Source organism: Molossus molossus, unplaced genomic scaffold (assembly GCF_014108415.1).
Source record: "Molossus molossus isolate mMolMol1 unplaced genomic scaffold, mMolMol1.p scaffold_m16_p_19, whole genome shotgun sequence".
Lineage (NCBI taxonomy): Eukaryota > Metazoa > Chordata > Mammalia > Chiroptera > Molossidae > Molossus > Molossus molossus.
In genome coordinates this window covers 13,827,606-13,843,552 of record NW_023425354.1, presented here as the reverse complement: position 1 = coordinate 13,843,552, position 15,947 = coordinate 13,827,606, and the positions used below count along the sequence as shown (strand labels likewise).

General features: G+C 45.3%; 1 protein-coding gene across 1 annotated transcript in view; it reads right to left on the bottom strand.

Annotated features, from left to right (window-relative positions):
- Positions 1-15,177, bottom strand: part of MARCHF10 (membrane associated ring-CH-type finger 10) — a 76,421-nt gene extending 61,244 nt beyond the window's left edge. Inside the window, exons 1-2 of the mRNA XM_036269517.1 lie at positions 15,088-15,177; positions 7,810-7,929 (exon numbers count right to left, since the gene is read on the bottom strand). Of these exons, the coding sequence (XP_036125410.1) occupies positions 7,810-7,929; positions 15,088-15,177 (210 nt within the window). The remainder of the gene's footprint in view (positions 1-7,809; positions 7,930-15,087) is intronic.
- Positions 15,178-15,947: the final 770 nt, after the last annotated feature.

Genomic DNA, 15,947 nt, shown 5'->3' with positions numbered 1-15,947 from the left:
GCTGGCCTCTGGCCCGTCTCACGTCGCCGACACGGAACTCCCCGAGGGGGGGCCGTGGTTTATTCACGCCTGTCCCCGCAGCCCCTAACATGCTGTCTCAGACACAAAGGGTTTATAATTCCTTAAGGAGTATAAAAACAAAATAAGAAGGTTTGGGGATGAAATGCTCTGTGAGGTAAATCATGTTTAATGCAGGTATGCACCTGAACAATAATACCTCGCAACTAAAAAAAATTTTTAATTTTATATCTGAATTTTATTGGTTTTTAACAAGATTTTAAAAAAGGAATCAGGACCATTTTTTTAAATGGGAACTTTTTGCCCTGGCCGGTTTGGCTCAGCGGTTGGAGCGTCGGCCTGCGGTCCGGAGAGACCCGGGTTCGGTTCCCGCTAAGGGCATGTACCTCGGTTGCAGTTTGTCCCCGGCCCTGCTTGGTCGTGCGGGTGGCAGCCACTCAATGTGTCCCTTTCACGTCAATGTTTCTCTCTCTCTCTCCCTTCCTCTCTCTCCCTCCCACTCTATCTGTATAAAAAATGGAAAAATATCCTCGGGTGAGGATAAAAAAAATAAATAAATAAAATAAATGGGAACTTTTAATAAAATGTAGCAAACTGGAAATACATAGCACCACATAAAATGGGCGAAAAGGCTACTTTATAATAAACTTCCTTCATGCAATTTCTGAGCTGCTGAGTCCAATTAACACGGGGAGCTCGGGGGGTCAGAGGCCCCCGCGCGGCAGGACGGTTTCAGGGAGCTGGGGAGCTGGGGGCGTTTGCATCGCCAGCCCCGTGGCAGAATCGCCCTGGTGGAAGGATCGACTCTAGGCTCTCGCTTATCTGCTGAGAAAGGCAGGACGACATTCTGGGAGCAGCTGCGATGTAAACTGACGGTCGCCCCGTTTTCCTGCCATGCCCTATTTTAAAATCGCCTCCTGGAACTCTGACGGAGCACAGGAATGAAAGAGAAATGAGGTGCTGCTGCCTTTGCCCGAGACACAGTTACAACTTCCGTGCGCTGCACGCATGCCGTGGACCGTCTCCCGCACCCTGGTCTGCCCACAGAGGGGCCTGCGCACCAGGTACTCCAATGTATCTATAATCTTAGGAAAGAAAGGTCCGGTGCAGCTTGGAGAGTTACCCGGCGGGCCGTCCAGGCACAATAAGACGACTTCTGTTACAAAGTGCAGTGAATCCTGAGTCGCCCATGGGCCCTTCTGAGTTTCCGCCCAGCTGTCCTATGTCTTTGTGTCCTTGCCTACCTGTGACATAAGGAACTATCAGCACTTTACAGAAGCCATCTGTCTGTCCCTTTGCAGAGAGGTATGCCAGGACAAGAATGCTCTCTTTAGCTGGTCACTCTGGCCACCAATGCAGAGGTTTCCAAGTCGTTGATTGTAACGGACCGATCTTCAGGCCCAAACTGGCTGTTGCACGGGGGCAGCCTCGCCGAACTACTGACCTCTCAATAATTTCAAGTAAGGCCAGGGAGCATTCGCTACTCCGAGTACCAGGAGGGCCTTTCTGCTCTCGCTCGGGGTGAGGATTCCTTTCTGGCTGTCATGGCTTTGTCTCTACGACTGCAACATGTGCACATGCCTGAAACACTCTTGCGACGGTGGGCCATTGGACATTCATTGAGCTCCTCTTTTGTGACAAAAGATGACAATAGACATGCCTGCTCTTGAGTAGCGCCAGCCTAAGGTAGAGGCAGAGAGGAAGGTGTGTACCTCGAGGTGGATTTGAATCCAGACGGTGTTATGGCAATACAAAGGAGGGACAAGAGCAAAGTCACCCGGCCCCCAGGAAAAGCCTTGGACGTTCCTCCGGAGGAGGTGTCCTCAGAACGGAAGGTCAGGCCATCAGGGCCGTGAGTGCCTTGCTAACCTATTAGAAGTTGATCCCAAAGACCATGGGGAACCACTCCAGACTTTTGAATAGAGGAGGTGATCCCATTTGCTTCTCAAGGATCCTTCTTATTGCAGCCTGGAACTCTCACTGGAAGGGGTGAGGGGAAGACAAAGGGACCAGGGAAATGACTGCAGGCTAAAAAAAAAAAAAAAAAAAAAAGGCAGGGCCCTGGAAAGGGAGGTGCTGGTGGACAGATTCAAGAGAGGAGAGATAAGACTGTGCCGCATCCATGTCTGATTGTTGTGAAGTGTGAGGAGGAGCGTTTGAGTTTGAAACTCCGATGAAAAGTCCCCCAGCTCCGCACGGTCAAACCGTGGGCTGTGCATTCCCTCTCCCTGACGTATATGTGGGCGGGAGACTCCGAGTGCAGAGCTGCATTATTACTCAGGTGCACCTCGAGGGCACAGACTCTGAGCCAGAATTAAGAGGGCGCTGTGACAATCACCAAGCCAGGTGTGAGAGATGACGCACAGCCTCCCAGGGCGGGGCCCTTTGGCAGTTATAATGGGGGGGGGGGGGGGCGCGTGTGACCTGCCTCATCTGCACAGAGGCCTGGGGACAGAAAGAAGGGAGGCCTGACCCACAGGAATCTGACAGTGGTTAAGCAGAAGTTAGAGAAAATTAAAAGTGTGACTCATGGAACACATATGCCATGTGCTAAGTCCTAGCTGCTTTCATGACACTGCAAAGGGTGTTGGTAGTTTGACATTGACAGATTAATGGGAGAACAACTCCCTAAGAGCTGTTTGAAAGAGGAGAAGCTAAAGATTCCACAGACAGGATAGACTGAATAAATAGACAATGAAAGGAAGTGTGCAAATATACCCAGGTGGTAGAAAAACACAAAATGCAAACCAAGCCAGCCAGGGCTACAGTATTGTATTGCAAAAACAGTGTACTGTGGATTATGCAGGGCCAGTATCTGGGAAACAAAACTCCTTCCTGGCCCATAGGGTCTTGTCTTGTGTGTGTTTGGACTTGATCACAATCTGAAGCAGGGCCGTCCCTTAGATCTTTTTGCAACAATGGAAATAGTCTATATATGTGGTCCAGTATGGCAGCCACGGACCACAGTGGTTACTGAGCGTGGCTTCTAAATTCTCTTTTAATTCATTTAAAGTTAAATAGCCCCATGCGTTAGTGGCCAGCGTGTTGAGCAGCACAGTTCTAGGCTTTGCTGCCCTGATGTATGGATGGACACTCTGACTTTTTAAGCCACTGCAGGTTACTTGAAGAGACTTTATTTTAGCCTCCGAAGTTTGGGTGGATTATGACAGACAAAACAATGACAATGTTTATGTTGGGTAACTGCCTTCACCCTTTACCTACCTCTCTTTCTGGGAGATCCAGGCAATCTCACTGATGTAAACATCCTGCTGAGCCAGGCCTGGGGGCATAGCCAGCTGCTCTGGTATCAGGTGAACTGCCTCCCTCCAAAGCAAGGTTGGGTCCTTGTGACCTGGGATCTAAATACCTAGTTGCTTGGTTGCTGATGGTGAAAGGACAATAATCCTTTTCCTGTTAGCAAAGCAAATGGTGCTCTTGAAAAACTGAGAGCTGGTCTCCACTTTCTGTGCCAGTGAAGTAAAAGCAGTGACCAAGTGTCCTCAGTCCCTGAGGTTTGTGGATTTGGAATGGTGTCCCTTCCAGCAAGGACACGGGATCTTGGAAGACGAGAAGGGCCTATGATGTCTCTCTTCCTAGAAGGCTGCAGTCCCCCAGGTCCTGGGCTAATCGTTTTCTATGGGGAAATCAGGGCTCCTGTCCCTTCTCTGGAAAGGCTGGAGGGTAGAACATCCTGGTGCCCCTGCCAATCACAGCCAGCTCCTCTAGGCCAGCAGCTGTCTGGGAAAATGATTTCCTGCTCACATTGAGAGACTGCTCTGTTTTTCAGTCTCCTAAATCATCCATGTTGGTCATGTGGAGCTGATGATTATTTATTTCCTTGTTAAATTCTAATCTGATTAAACAGTTCACAAGGTTGTATGTAGCTTAGAAAAGGGCCTAAAATTAAGTTGCTACTTTGGTTGGCTTTTAGAAATCTGGCCTGGGGCTGAGCTGAGGTGAAAGAAGGTATTCTGGAAGTCTCAGAACCTGCCTCTCCACTGATACCTGTTGGAGCATCATTTGCAAGAATAGTTGTACACCGAGGCAATTTATAATGTAACCTGATGTTAGTATGACATTTGAGAGTCTCACTTGTTCTCATAATGATCTCATGAGATAAGCATGCTAATAAGTATCTCTTTGATGGGAAATTGAAGTGCTCAGAAGTAGAGTGGTTTGTCTGAATTCACGCTGTAATGAGGGGCAGAGCCGGCCCTCCACGGTAAGTGTTCTTTCTATGAGGCCACAGCACAGACTTAACCGTATTTAGGAGGTACCACTCCAGAGAACATCTCAGCACAGGCTTGATAGTTATTGCTTTATCTTGGATTTAGATTTAACACAAGCACCCTGGCTGGTTTGGCTCAGCGGTTAGAGTGTCAGCCTGCGGTCCAGAGAGACCCGGATTCGGTTCCCGCTAGGGGCGTGTGCCTCGGTTGCAGTTTGTCCCCGGCCCTGGTTGGGTCATGTGGGAGGCATCTGCTCAATGTGTCCCTTTCACGTTGATGTTTCTCTCTCTCCCTCCCACTCTATCTGAACAAAAAATGGAAAAATGTCCTCGGGTGAGAAAAAGAGAGAGATTTAACACAACCTCTGCCAAACCAGAGCTAAAAGCCGCTAGTTGTAATGAGGGGTTCATGTCATAATGGAGTGGCCACCATGTTAAATCACGTTAACTGTGTATCTGGGGATCTGCCCACCTGTAGGCAGGTGTCAGGAAATTATAGCTTGATTCTGGCTCTATTACTTGATGGTAAATGCCTCGCTTATTCCAGGCCCATCCGAACCGCGCCAGTCTGAGACTGGGTTAAGGAATGGGAATTACAATACGTGTCAAATTGCAATATATGTTAAGTGATGGGAATTGAAATATGTGCCAAAATTAGGTGGTGGCATGCTTCATGTTGCGACTGTACAGTTAAAAAAATGTCCATGGTTCAAGCAATCCACTTTCATACTACCCACTCGGTCTGAGAGTGCACTTGCCTTCAGAAATCAGAGGCAAACCTTCCTTCAAGTTTTAAGCCCCAGTAATCTCTGGAAGGAAATTACTCAGGGAGATGTTCACTTAGGGAAAAGGCCTTGGCTAGTTTTACACCATCTCATTGAGCTGTATCTCTCTCCTGAGCTTTTCTGTTTGACCGAGGACACTCTATTGTCTGATATGACATTCACTACAATGAGCTCTGGAAACTGGATCGGTCTGCCTGGGTTCTCTTTGCGAGTGCCAGTGTTCTTATTGAGAGCCTCCTCTGGGAGACTAGCTCCAGACCTCCCTACTGTGGCGAATCCTGTAGAAAGAACTTTGATAAGTTCTTCATTCCCTCAGGATTTGAGATATAGCAGGGTAGGCCCAGACTATGAAGTATTAAGAACAACTGGCATTTCAAAGACATTTACGTAGGGATCCAAACCTGGGAAGGGAATTCTCCAAACCAACCCATGATCCTGGGGCCTGAGGATCTCCAGGATCTGGTTTGAGTCTCATAAGGTATCTCTGGCTTCACTCGCACCAAGCAAATGTTGAAGGACGGAGCCAGGAGGGTCAATGTTATGAGCATGCAAGTCAGTTGGCTATTGAAACATTGCAGTCAGTGACATCTTCTCTCACCCTGCCCTTCCTGCACTTCTACATCCAGAGGCAGAACCTCTAGTGTCCCCCAAGGAGTATCTGTAATACAGAGAGCCAGTCAGGGGTGAGTTTCACTGTGGGGAGTTCTGATATTGTCACTCTTCTTGATAGAGAAGATGTGACCTTGAGGGCACTTGTATGTTCAAGGCCCAAACCCTTGGGACAGCATTATCTGGAAAAACTTGGGATTGTGTAAGTCATATTGTTTCAAGTTCTTCGACATACAAAGAGGTGACATAGTGCAAACGCTGAATACTCCTGTCCTTGTCCTTGAGAATAGGAATCGCCAGTTTTATTCCTTACCACATATTTTTGCCTTCATTTCATAATTACTTTTATATGTACAATGATGTCCTTTGTAGATGTGGTCTGAGTGTTTTGCAATGATGATTTAAAGAATGAATAGTTTCTAAAGCTGAAGAAGAAGAAAATTGCAGGTCAGAAGCTTGTCCCCCAAACAAGTTTGTAAAGAGAAACATAAAACTTCAAGTCCTAGAATGTCTCAAATGTGTGAGCATGGCCATACAAAATAGCCATGACTATGTATGTGGGTCTTTGCATAAAAACTGAAGAACCCGGATGCCCATTGTTTAATGATTCCAATCTAGAAGATTGCTACATGCCACCTATTTGACTTAAATTTACATTCCATTTTTTTTTTATCTGCCCTTGCTTTTTGTTCCTAAGTATAAAAATATAAGAAGTTATCTTACTGCTAAAAATGTGTTGTTCTAGCCAAACTAGATTTACTTTTTGGATTACTCTCACTCCCGAAGTTTAATCAGATTCAGGCATTATATTTAGTCCTTGAGTAATAGGAAAGATCCAGGCAACATGTTCTGCTGTCAATATTGTGAGATAGTCTCTCTCATTTCAGGCTCTAGGAGGAATATTTTATCGTGTGATTGTGTGTTCCTTAATAGGGAGTATAGATCTCTCTCAGGGATGCAGCTACATCCATGAACATCAATCACTGAGGTTTTTAGGTGTCCTTTGAACATTAAATAACCGCAGTGTGAACATCCTAGATTAGAGAAGAAATCCCAACAAGAACTTGATTGATATCAGGTATCCAGGATCTATCTCAGGGACCCTACCGCCAATAGAAAAGAGAGTCCATCCTCTGGAGTATATTTCAGGCATAAAATATTAAATAAGACTTCATAAAAGGCATATTACTCATCTTAAATCAGTTCACCATGCTAACAATGGTCGTTGAATGCAGCGTGTGGTATTTAGCTTACATAGGATAAGTAAAATTCATATGCAGATAAGCACATACCATGAAATATAATCATATGCTCAGTGGTTCAGAGCACCCACTCTGGGCTCAGACTACCCTACCACATATTGGCTGTAAAATCCGGGGTATAGTTTCTTAACTTTTCTCCTCTGTATAATGAGACAAATAATACAAAGAGATTTTAAAAAATTAAATAAGCTACATGTACCAAGTACCTAGCACAGTGTGAACGTCGTAAGCACTCAAATAATGGTAACTACTAACAGCTACTATTATTATCATCATTCTCAGATTACTATTATATTGATCTCTTTATTTATTATTATCATCCTAGACAAAAATAGTTGAACAATGGCAATTTATTATACATGCAGTTATTATTGCATTTCACTCTCTTTATTTAAAATAAGAACTGAGCCCAGGCCGGTTTGGCTCAGCGGTTAGAGCGTCAGCCTGTGGTCCACAGAGACCCAGGTTCGGTTCCCGCTAAGGGCATGTACCTTGGCTGCAGTTTGTCTCCGACCCTGGTTGGGTCGTGTGGGTGGCGGCCACTCGATGTGTCCCTTTCACATCGATGTTTCTCTCTCTTCCTCTCTCTCCTTCCCGCTCTGAGTAAAAAATGGAAAAATGTCCTCGGGTGAGGATAAAAAAATAAATAAATAAATAAAATAAGAACTGAATTTGCGATGCAGTGGGTTAGACCATAAAGAAAGAAGAGCGAGGCTGAATCAGGGTGGCCGGGGGTGGTACCCAGGTTGGGAGCTCCTGCCCTGCCTCTTCCTGCCCTGACCTTTAGGATTCTTCAACATCTTTTAATGTCGGCTTTTCCCCAAGCAGCATGCACACAAGCGTGTGCACACACACACACATGCATGCATACACGTGCGGCCACAGGAGAATGTAGAGTTGTAAGTACCTGTCTGATAGATGACCCGTTTGAAAACCAGGATCTCTCAGAATTTGTCTCTTGGCCGGCAAATTGATCTCGTTTCTTCTCACTTGTGTCTCTTCTGTATTCCTGTCGTCTCAGACAAGCCTGGAGGACAAAAGAGGTCATTGTGTGGGTTTTCTTTTCTTTCTGTCATCTTGGGTCTATGACTAGCTTTGACAACTGTATGCTTACTTCCTACTGAGAAGAACGTGCAATAAATCGCGAAATAAACGCATGATGTACATCTGCAGTGTTCATCAACCTGTTACCAGGTATGAACACTCTTACCCAGGCATCACTCTCTGCCCGTGGCCCAAAATGCCGGGTGAAAAATGTTAGTCATTGTTTTAATAAAATCAAACAACAAACATATGAGAGACACTTGGTCAAATATTTACCCAACAATTGCCTTCTCGAGGAGGAAGTACCTAAGGTACCGTATTCACTTCTCCCTCTGGTCTCTTTCTCTTCATAGCACCTCCTTCACACTCGCCTCCACTCTACCCTAGCCCCTGGGGTCACACCCTGGTTACAGGAGAAGAATTTCCCTATGTGGGACCTTCAGCATGTGCTGTTCCTTGTGCTGTTCCTCCCGCTGGGAGTGCCTTTCACAGGATGTTCTATTGACAAACCCTGCTGACAAACTAAGCGCTAGTTGGGAGGAGTCTCAGGTTTTCCTGCCTCACCACCCTGCACCAGGCCAAAGTCACTGCTTCTTTGTACATATAAAGCTTGAATTATGCAATTCCCACCCCCACCCCTACCCCCATCATATTTAATTATTTTGTTTTTGAGCCTGTTCCTCCTGCCGATCACTGAGAACCCGGATGGGAAGGACTGCTTCTTACCTTTTGCACCCCCCAGCATCTAGCATTTACTGTTAATTGAATTGCATTTTCATTTTGGGGGAAAATAACAATCCCCAAATGTTATACAAATATAATAAAAAAATAATTTTTTTTTCATTTGTAAAAAACAAAATTAAAAGAAAATCTAGTTCCTAAATGTTTCTCCTCCAGTACAGGGATTGAACAAACCCAAAAGGATCATGTGCTATGGGGATTCCAACTGGTGATTTAAATATCTTCAAAGAGGAAAAGTTCTCGGAGCATTTCTAGACTTGTAGAGCCAGTGACTGAATTCACCACTGCCCCGCCAGAGCCAAATTATCCACTGTCACCGTAAAGAAAGGCGGTGTCAAGACCAACAATGTTGTTTCTAAACTAGGCCTGACATGTCCGCCTTCCTGGCTGGGTTGAGAAAGAAAAGATTTCTTGGGCATTTTTTCACGTCTATTAGAAAAGCATCTCCTTCCTTCATGTAGAAGGACTTGCCAGGGTTTCCCGCCATGGGGAAAGCCTAATATTATGCTACAAGGTTAAGAACAGTAATGACCTGATATTAACCAAACATTTCCCACTTGGAAAACCAGAGTCAGTTACACTGTGTTTCACAGCTGGGCTGCAGGGAAGTCCTGGCCTCCAGGCTCATGCGCAGTGGCCAGTTGGTCACCGGCCGCAGGTGCGATCCTGGCTTCCCAAGAGACATGTGTGGTTCCACCTTCCTTGCTTGGAAAGGGAGAACACTCCAAAATGGTTGTGTGTGTATGTGTGTGTGTTTCTATCTCACAGTTAATCTTATTTCCAAAAACTATTCCATATAGATAGTAAGCCACTATAATAAATCCTGGGCAGGATTTGTTTTCATAATTTAAACAAAAAACTCAAAAAGTACTAGATAGTAACTATAATAAGCTAAGCACCAGAGAGTTAGCTGGAGAGCTGAGTGAAGTTTAGCTAAGTATGGTGTCTTTTTTTCTATTCCTTCCGCAATGACTTGTGATCGGAGCCCCTGTTTGGGAGGAGCCCTGGTTTGGCACATTGTCCCCTGAAGCACAGGCAGATGTCTGTGTTATCCTAACCTACTGGTATCAAAGGAACAAGAAAATGCTGATGGGCTGAAAGTGGAGGAGCCCGTCTTAGCAAATGCTAGCAGGACCCAGGCAGATTTTGTGGGATGAACAGAATTCTTGTGGGCTGAGTGTTTTTTGAAAATTCTCTCCAAGAATGCATGCGACTTAAATATTTCTTTACCAAAAAGGGATAAGGAATAGAATGGTCTGCAATGTTGAAAAAAAAATTTTTTTTTCTCTTCTTGTTCCTTATCCCCTCTCTCATAGAGGAGCAGGAGAAAAACCAGTGGCAAGGTAGGTACTTCCAATTATTATTTTTTGATCCAGCCAAGCAATCTTTCTGTGTAAATCAAACACTAATCCTCTCAAAGTCACAGCTTCGCTGAGGTAAGGGAACCCGGGGACAGAGCCAAGTCCAGGCTTCCAGTCCTGGAAACAGTAAGAATGTAGCCATTCTCCCCCAAGGGGCTAGTTTCCTGTTCTTTGTAAATGTCAATGATTTTCGTTGTTGTTGTTGATGCCGCTGTTGTTTCTACTTTGGGGGTCCTGAAGTGGCAGGGGCAGAGGAGTATGACATTATAGGATGGGGAGGAGGAATGGAGTTGTAATTCATAGTCACTGTTTGGGGGGGCTCCCCTTACTCCGGAACTTTCAAAATTTTCCCTTTCAAATTCACGTGCCTGGAGCTAGATTGCTATAAATAAATTTCTCTTCACGTGACATAACTGGCTGAGGGCAGTCTTGAAATTGACAGCGTGTCAGGTAACTTATTATTCCTTCCTTTCGGGGGGAGGATCGGGGGCTTCCTCCTTCACTCTTGCGTGGTGTTGCCCCCACCCCCCGGAACCCCCACCTCTCAAGCTCATCCCTCTGACTGGCTGCCTTCTGTGCAGAAGCTACCACTGTGGGGGCAGCACAGAGAAGGTGCATAGATGCCTGTGGGGGTGACGTGGGCTTTGTGACTCACTGTAACTCAATCCTGGTAAACATGACAAACCCCAGCTCCGCCACTTTCTAGCATCGTGACCTTGGGCGAGCTGACTAACTCCATTGATTCTCACTCCCCTCTCCTGCAAGAGGGAGAGGTGAGGTGGCCCTGTGCTGCGGGATGTTGGGGGAGCCCGAGGCACTGCTGGTCAGAGGCTTTGCAGTGACTGGCTCACGGTGGGCGTCCAATAACAGACAGTCACCATCATCCCCACCACCGTTGTTATCTTAAGAGAACTGTAATAGTTTCCAACCCCAGTTCTTCGTTTACTTCTATTTCTGAAGTCAGCCTTTGCCAAAGAACGTGACTCTGATCTTGGCCGTGGAAGAAGACTCTGTCCAAGCCTGAGGAGCATCCTCGTCTCTGCCCCGGAACCAGCCGTGTGTTTCCGAAGCCTGCCCTTCCCCCAGCAGCCAGCAGAGGAGATCCTGTTCCAGTCACTCAGGGTCCCTCTGTAAACCACTTCTTCAGCATCACAGCTATCTGAACCAACAGGGATGCTCACAGCTTCCTCTGTTTCTTTTTTATCAGTCTCCTCTTTCACCCAGGCTCCTGGGGCCTGAAGAAGCCATCGGTGTACCACAGGAACAGTCCCCAGCCTCAGAGTCGTGCCATAAACACCATCCTAACACCTGCCAAGGTCATGGCTACTCAAACTCCAAAAGCATTTTGGGAAGTGGGGGTTGCCATCTGCCTTTGATCGGTTGTTTTGGGTGGTGGTTCTTTTGACCTAACATGCATAGTCCAGAGTTTGGGGTTTTAATGATCACTGGTGACATGATTAAAGTTCATTACTTTTGAGAGGCTAAGGAATCAATGGTGTAAAAACAGTTTGATGTGGTAGTCCGCTCAAAGGAGTTGATTTCCCTATTCTAGCGGAGAAGAGTAGAGAAAGGCACACCTCAGAGGTAAGCAGGTGGGAAGGGCAGTCGAATGATCTCCATTCCCTCAACCTTCTGAGTGCCCAGCTCCAAACCCTCACCACCTGGCGCAGTCACCTACCGTGTCCTTGAACAAGTTTATATGATGTTCAGTGTCTGATGTGCACTTAAAGGAATTAGGATGAATAAGTGACATGAAATGAAACCCTTTTGAACCCATTTGCTAGATTATGGAAAATCATTCTGAAATTCCATGTCTAATCTTTTTCTCCAGCTTTTAGTGGACATTAATGGCTAAATTCTGCCTCAAGGTACATAAACACATTTGACCAAAAGGAGAAGGAAGGAAAAAAAAAAAAAGCTATGCAGCATGCACACCCTTGAAGAAATAGAGCCAAATTCTGAGATGGCATATAATTATGTACTAGTTACTAGATTCTGAAATAGCATGTAATATGCCAAATAGATGTTTATTTCTTCTTGTTTTTTCAAAAGGGTCCCACCCAACCACTGAGAGGAGTAGCATCAAAATAACTCAGGGTGGGTTGAACCCTCTCCTGCTGCTAGCACGCAGACCTGCCAAGGCACTGCTAATTTGGTGCATACCAACCCGTAGCATATTTTAGGATGTAGCAGGAATAGTGTATACAGGAGGTTTCTAAGGGCTTCAATTTGAGCCAGTTCATCAAAGGCAAGCCAAGCACAGGAAGGGATGTGTGGCAAATGTATATGATTTGGGAGTCAGATCTAGTTATTAAGTCTTACACTATTTGCACACCCAGAAATGGGGACTCCCTAGTGTCCGAGCATGCATGTACCCGGACCAGGGCCGGGGATTGAACCTGCAACCCAGGTATGTGTCCTTGACCGGGAATTGAACCTGTGACCCTTTGGTACATGGCCGACACTCTAACTACTTAGCCACTCTGGCCAGGGCTGACCCAGGGTTTTAATATCCACCCAGCACAAAGTCTACCCTAGTAAATTATCTAAATACACACAGGTCATATATGGACCAAGTTACCGAGGGGGTCATTAAAGTCATGCAATTGATTCTTAACACCCTACTTTAAATCCTTTCTGGAACAAGGCAAGAGATAGATTAAATAATCTAACTAACTCATTGTGGTTTCCTTTAAAGTAGTTTCTGTGGGTTGCTATAAACTTACTTTGACAATACTCAGAATGTCTTAAAGACAACCTGATTTATTTTTTGCAGACCTTGTGGTAAGTGGCTTTGAAAATGGTCCATGAACCCTGGTCGGTTTGGCCCGGTGGTTAGAGCATTGGCCCACGGACCAAAGAGTTGCAGGTTTGATCCCGGGCAAGGGCACGTACCTTGGTTGTAGTTTGGTCCCTGGCCCTGGTTGGGGTCGTGTGGGAGACGACCAATCCATGTGTCTCTCTCGCATGGATGCTTCCCTCTCTCCCTCCACCCCCCACTCTATCTGAAGATAAAGAGGAAAATATTGAGGATTATTTTTAAAAAATCAATGGAAAAATATCCTCAGGTGAGAATTAACAACAAAATTTAAAAATAAAAGAAGTATGGGGATTTTCACTTTGAAAAGTAAAGAAGTTTAAGATAGTAATGATAACAGAGGGAGTTGACAGGTGTTTGCGAAATGCGTCATCCTTCATTCCTTTCTTTCTCTCGTTGCCCCCTCCAGCCAGCAGCATGACGTCTGTGCTGCTTCAGTTTCCTGGGTCAGGCCACTTCCTGCGACCTCTGTTCCCACCATTCTGGCCCAAGACACCAGAATTTCTCTCCTAAATTTCCACTGTAGTTCTCTTTCTAGTTTTTCTGCTGCTTCTCGTGCACCTTTCAGACCTTTTGTAGATCAGATCAGATACATTAAAATCATCCAATAATTCTCAATGTGATAAGAATAAACTCCAACTACCAAGCCTTGTCCTGAAAACACAACCTGGTCTTATCTACCTCTCCCACACTCATTCTTGGTCAATATGTTTCAGCCACTCTGGCCTTCTTTTGTTTCCTCCAATGCTCCAAGTTAGTTCCTGCCTCAGGGCCTTTGCACTTGCTTCCCTATTGCTCAGGATGTTCTGGCTGGCTCTTTCCCATCTTTTACTTCCACAAAGTTACTTCCTCAAAGAGGACTTCCTTGCCTGCTTAAAGGAGCACCACCCCAACCCCATTACCTCTGTTTTATCTGCCTCGTTATATTCATCAGTAACTGAAGTGATCTTACATATTTACTCATGTGTATTACTTGTTTCTCAATTCTACAATAAGAACTCCAGGAGAAAAGGGACTGTTCAGGATATAGGAGGCACTTAAGTATTATTATTTATCAGAACAGTGTTGAAAGTGTCCTTATAAATAAGAACAGTGTTAAAAGCCCAACAGAGATTAGAAAATAAAAGTGCAGTGGTTTCAAGCCACACACAGTTGTGTGATGTTTTTTCCAACAGAAACCATAAAATAAGATTGATTATCTTATGTGCCTATTCTGAAGACAGTTTCAAACAAGTGTTTCGAAACATGGGCCAGGTGGCAGAGGCATCTTTGTGAAAAGTAGATGCACTCCCAGCATGACCAGTTCGAATGTGTACGTTCTTACTTATTTTATACAAATTCCCTCAATTTTATAGTCTTGTAGGTGTGTTGCCAAGTTGTGGGAGAAATGTGCTGACTCCATTTCCAGCCCCAAAGCTAAGCTGTGTTACACGAGTGAAATCAGGTTACTGAGATAGGTCTGGTTTCCTTGGTGACCTGGGAGGTTCAGTTATATTTGAAATTGCTAAGGAGGAGAAAAACCTGATAACAGTTCTGTGTTTTCCTTAGGGGAGGAGCACTTTTCAATCCTTAGACTGAGGACAGGCCTCCTGGGTTGGTGAGGGTTGACCCCCTGGCCAGCGGGCTGAATAACACTTCCTAAGTGCCCTGGAATCCCACATCCCGTCTGGTCTGGCAAGTTTGTCCTATGCCAGCGCTGGTTAATTGCATCATGACTCCTTCAGGCTCTCTGTCTGTTTTGTTTTTGCATGTAAACACTGTAACTAGGGTGACGGATAGTTAGCTTATTGTGGAATGTGCTAACCACCTTTCTTCTGGCAGGATGACAGCAAAGGGCCATGTTGTTTTATAAATGGTAGGGCAACCCAATTACTCCTCCATGTCTTTTTCCTTGATAGCTGGTTTATCAAATTTAAGCCCTAATGTCATTTTTTGACAAGGTTTGTGTGCCAAGCTCTGTGCTAAATACTTTTAAAAGGTTATCTCATTTCATTTTCATGACAATATTATGAGGTGGGTACTATTATTATGCCCATTTTATAGATGAGGAAACTGAGACTCAGAGGTAAAGTGGCTTTCTGTGGCCACACAGCTTGTAGGTGGTGGGTTTTGGAGTTTAGAAAGCTATTGCTGCTCATCATATACTGATATTGTCTGCTGACTTCTCTCCTAATACTGTAAGCAAAGGTGGAAGAGAACTCATTTTCTGCAATTGCTGTACCTGGTATTCGGACTCTACCTTATGTTGCATGTCCCGCAGATACTGAACATCACTAAGGAACTTCTGTCTGTCCTTTGCTTCATGCAACATGATTCCTAATCCCGACCTGCATACAAAAGACAAATACACATGCTGTGATAGAACCCTTTGTTACTTTGCCATATTTGGAATTAGCACAGTTGCATTTATTCTCTTTATTAATCTAATTTCCATTGTTTGAAAGGCACAGATGCTCCTTTCAGACTGAAGGGACTCTTTGTATTGGTGTCCACGCCCTTACAACCCTCCTGTTCCGGGCATAAATAATGCAGCCATTGGCTGGCTGAATAATGCAGCCGTTGGCTGGCTGTGGTGATCCTGTCCCAGTTAGTCACAGGGAATTAGATTGACAGACACCTGATTCAGAAGCAGGTCTACAATGGAACAAAAAAGAAAACCCAAGAACCTAGCTAAATTATCAATGATTGAAGTTATGAGCCCTTGGGAATTTAAATTCATTTATTCAACAATTATTGCGCCCCTATTCCAACCCAGGCACTCTGCTGGGCACTGGGGTATAGCAGTCAGCAAGCTGAGCATGACCTTTAGGAAATGACACTGGTTTTGCAAAGGAGTGAACCAGGCAAGAGCTGGGACAGAGAGCATCTCAGACAGAAAGGACTGCAGGTGCAGGAGCTTCAGGGCAGGAAGGGGCTGGTGTGGGGAAATAGGAGGACCAGCGCCGCTGGAACAGAGATGGGAGAACAGCACAGACCCAAAGGGCTGCGGGGGGCGCAGGGGCCAGCTCACATGGGTGGAGCCTTGAAGCTCATGATTTGAAGAGCCATAGAAAGACACTGGAAGGACTTTGGGTGGGTAGC